This window comes from Aulonocara sp. 'chitande type north' Nkhata Bay, linkage group LG22 (genome assembly GCF_057382095.1).
Source record: "Aulonocara sp. 'chitande type north' Nkhata Bay isolate Kocher_YH1m ecotype deep benthic linkage group LG22, A_spYH_male_GT1.1, whole genome shotgun sequence".
Lineage (NCBI taxonomy): Eukaryota > Metazoa > Chordata > Actinopteri > Cichliformes > Cichlidae > Aulonocara > Aulonocara sp. 'chitande type north' Nkhata Bay.
Genome location: NC_141364.1, coordinates 8,206,532 through 8,210,250, shown reverse-complemented (window position 1 = coordinate 8,210,250; position 3,719 = coordinate 8,206,532). Strand labels below are relative to the sequence as shown.

At 40.0% G+C, this 3,719-nt stretch overlaps 1 protein-coding gene across 1 annotated transcript; it reads left to right on the top strand.

The window, feature by feature from the left end:
- The first annotated feature begins 299 nt into the window (after positions 1-299).
- Positions 300-2,672, top strand: LOC147303428 (uncharacterized). Its single transcript, XM_086280649.1, has one exon. The coding sequence runs from the start codon at positions 873-875 to the stop codon at positions 2,355-2,357; it is 1,485 nt and encodes a 494-aa protein (XP_086136775.1). The 5' UTR covers positions 300-872; the 3' UTR covers positions 2,358-2,672.
- The last annotated feature ends 1,047 nt before the right edge of the window (positions 2,673-3,719 follow it).

Sequence of the window (3,719 nt, the reverse complement as noted above, 5' to 3'; positions counted from 1 at the left end):
GTTAGCACAAGTGTATATGTGTATGTATCTAGTCGAGTTTATATGCAGTAGTGCTCACTTGTTTTCTTTCATTTTATTACTTAACTGTATTTCATGTAAGTCATTGATATTAAATATTGATTTTACAGAGGGGTGGTAAGAGTTTGGTTTGAGATTTTCCTGTTAATATTTGGATATTTTTCTTGCATTAACAATTTTTTGATTAGAAAAGCAGAATAAAATGTGCAAATTAGCTTCATTTATAGTTTGTTATACTCCTTCCCTCTAATACAAATATTTCATTTCTAACTCTGAGTGTAAGTGCATAATTTAATAATAAGTGTTTCTGCTCACAAATGTCCACGAGCACAGACATGCACGCAAAAACTGCGTGACTCCTCGCTGGCTGTAACTCACCGCGCGTGTTCACCTGGAACGTCCTCTAAGAAGACGTGTGACCATTCTGATAGCCGTCTGTGTCTGCAGGTGAATGAGTGAAGCTACATAAACAGTTAAATTAGCATAGCTTACCAGCCGTAAACCCGACAACAACACAGTGGGTGAGGGTCGGAGGGGGGGTCGCTTGACATTCTAACTTTAAAGGAAGGATTTTAACAGTATTTGCTGTGGGTTAAAGCAGTGGACCAGCAGGCTACATGTTTGAATCCAAACAAGTTTCACTCAATCCCAACAACTGAGGATCGCCATTGTATAGCGGTCGCTAGGGTAACGTCACGTCGCCGTCATATCGGATGTGGGCGGGGCTTAGCGCTAGAATCCCTTTGATCCTTTCATGTCTTGTGTGACATCACCTTGGTAAAAGTCTATAAATAGAACCATTTGCACAGGGTTAGTCACAAGGTAAGTTTAGTAAGAGGGAGTAAGAGGCATTAATGTCTGAGACACAAACTCAGCAACTTACACAAAATTCAGAATCAAGTCCAGATTGTAAAAAAGTTATATCATTTGAAAATATGAATTCTGCCATTGAAACAACCGATGCGATTCAAAGCTGCGCCACTGAAGACGACTCTGAATGTAGTGTCGTCCCTGGCGTAAACATTTTACGGAGCGACGAGGGGAAATCGAAGCACTGTGTGTGCTACCCTCAGTCATGCAACCAGCAACAGAATCCGGGGGATCCAGAGTCAGTTGATCTCCAGGAACCTCCGGTGTCAGAAGAACAGCTGCTCGTTAAAGAGCTAATAAATGCTGTTATTACACGTGCCTCCAAAGAGGCAAAGGTGTCGCCATCGGAAATGATTCAGCAGCGCCTCTTCACAGCTCTGTGGGCACAAGTTGAGCAAAAGCCTCTCAAAATCACACACAGGGGGATTAAAAAACTTGAAAAGGTGATTTTTAAAGACATAACAAAGCGGCTGGACATTAGCCCTGATCTCGTGATCATTGCGCTAGCCGTAGGTCAGCCGTACCTAGAGGTGATCATTTCCATATTTGAAGATCACCTCTTCCGTAAAAGCCTGCTGGCAAGGTTCTTCTCGTGGTGCGTTAGAGCCGAGGATGACGAGGACGAACAAACTAAAGCCATGTCTGAAACACGTTTAGAAGAATTTAGAAGTAATATATTTCGGATACTGGAGAAAAAATCATCATCTGGCATTAGTGTCAGCGATTATGATGATGATGAAGAAGAACATGTGAGCGCACTCATTGATGCTGTGCTCACACGAGCTGCAAATAAATCGCACTACAGACCTTCTAAAAAACTCCACAGGTATCTGTTAAAACACGTGTTGTCTGACAACAGGATCAAAGATCTGCATATACATGAAAAAAAACTGAAAGATCTGGACAGGGCCATTTACCAAGAGCTACGTCAGAAAACATTCTGTAAAGAAAAACATTTACTGATGTTACTGAACGACGAGGACCCAGTGTTGAGAAAACTGACGGTCGATATCATTAAAAATCACCTGATCGACACTATGCAGAATCCAGCCCTGTGTGATGCTGAAGAGGCTGAAAATTACAGGTTATCTGTAGAAGCCTGCATCAAGAAGGTGGTGACACGTGTCAATAAAAATGCCAGTTCACCTTCCTCTACTGAAAAAGTTGATGCCATCACCCAACGGCTGTTCATAAAACTCTGGCCTAGACTTAAAAAGATCAAAGTTGATAATGTGATGTTCATCAGTGATATGGTTTACAGCTCTTTAATACAGAAATGGAAAGAGCCAGATGTCATACTGACATTCATGGAATTAGACCATGAATATGCAGATGATATAATTATAAAGGTTTTCAAGGAGCATGCCATCACTGTATTGGAAAGTGAACATTTCATGACAAGCTTCTTTCTCTGTGCGGGTCATGCTGTATGGATCGCAGGCAGAAAATACTTGGTTACTGTTATGTAAGATCCTAAAAGTAGATTCTGTTCATCTGGACGTAGCATTTTCAGTTTCAATTTATTTAACATCTAATCGAGTCATTTTAAAAACCCTTGACCGGTCGAGGCAGATGGCCGTTCCTCACTGAGCCTGGTTCTGCCGGAGTTTTCTCCCTGTTAAAAGGAAGTTTTTACTCCCCACCGTCGCCCAGTGCTTGCTCAGAGGGAATTGTCAAATTATTGGGGTTTTGTGCCATCTAATACACAACTTATCGTATTGGGCACTCTAAATGTATTTTTAATCAATAAAAAGATCCAAAAAAGATTATATTGTGAATTCTGCGTGTTTTCATTGTCACACAAATGTATACATTTTCAGCTTAGACTGAACGTGTTTGTTTGTCATTCCTTTCAAATCAAAGATTTTAGTAGCAATTATTGTATTAAAACATTGCACAGGCGTTTTACTCTGATTACACAAACCTTATGTAGGAGTAGGTCACAGATAAGAGGTACTAATTTGTAAATTTGACCTCTGACCTCACAGAGATCAAATGTGACAGGATATTTGTGCTGTAATTTTCAGACTGTAAGGATTATTTGTATGTAAACTATAATTTCATATTAAGAATCCACATCAACACATTCTCACTCTCAAAGTGTAAAATGTTACACTATAGGTGACAAATCGTCAGTATGTTACGCTTTTGGCCACCCAACATGTCCCTGTGTTACTTGTTCGGAAAAATGAGGAAACATGAGAACCATTTCGAATCAATCTACACGTGTATGTTTATTTTACTGTAATTGCTTTGGAAAACACTATCTAACACGATTAGGTTATGATACGGGTTAGGATTAAGGTTAGGGTTATGGCTGGAATACACAGCTGGAACGTGTATTACACCGGGAGCGTCATTCTATTGGATGTCATCCACAATCCGGCGCGTATCAAATAGATGCGGAAGGTTACCTTTCACGTGTCTATGGGACACCTCGGAGCGCGACTAATGGTCGGTATGTTACACGTCGGGAATGAGAACGGGCTGTCCACATATATTGGTATGTCATCTACTAAATTTTGCCAATACAAACAATGGCAGTAATGAATTAATTCATCAATATAATAATTAATATATATAAATATAAAAACACATTTACAAAAAAAAATTATTCACTGTCTACTTTAGCAGAAGGTTTCTAGCTGAAGATAGTTTAACCAGCTGTTTTGCCAACACCTTCATTTTTATCATTTAGCATCATTTTAGAATATAATACATTACTGTAGATCAGGGGTCCCCAATCCCAGTCCGCGAGGGCCGGTGTCCCTGCAGGTTTCAGATCTCACCCTGGGTCAACACACCTGAATCACATGATTAGTTTGTTACCA

What these genes read in the sequence shown, in the direction of transcription:
- LOC147303428 (XM_086280649.1), top strand. Translation starts at nt 873, where the DNA reads ATGTCTGAGACACAAACTCAGCAACTTACACAAAATTCAGAATCAAGT.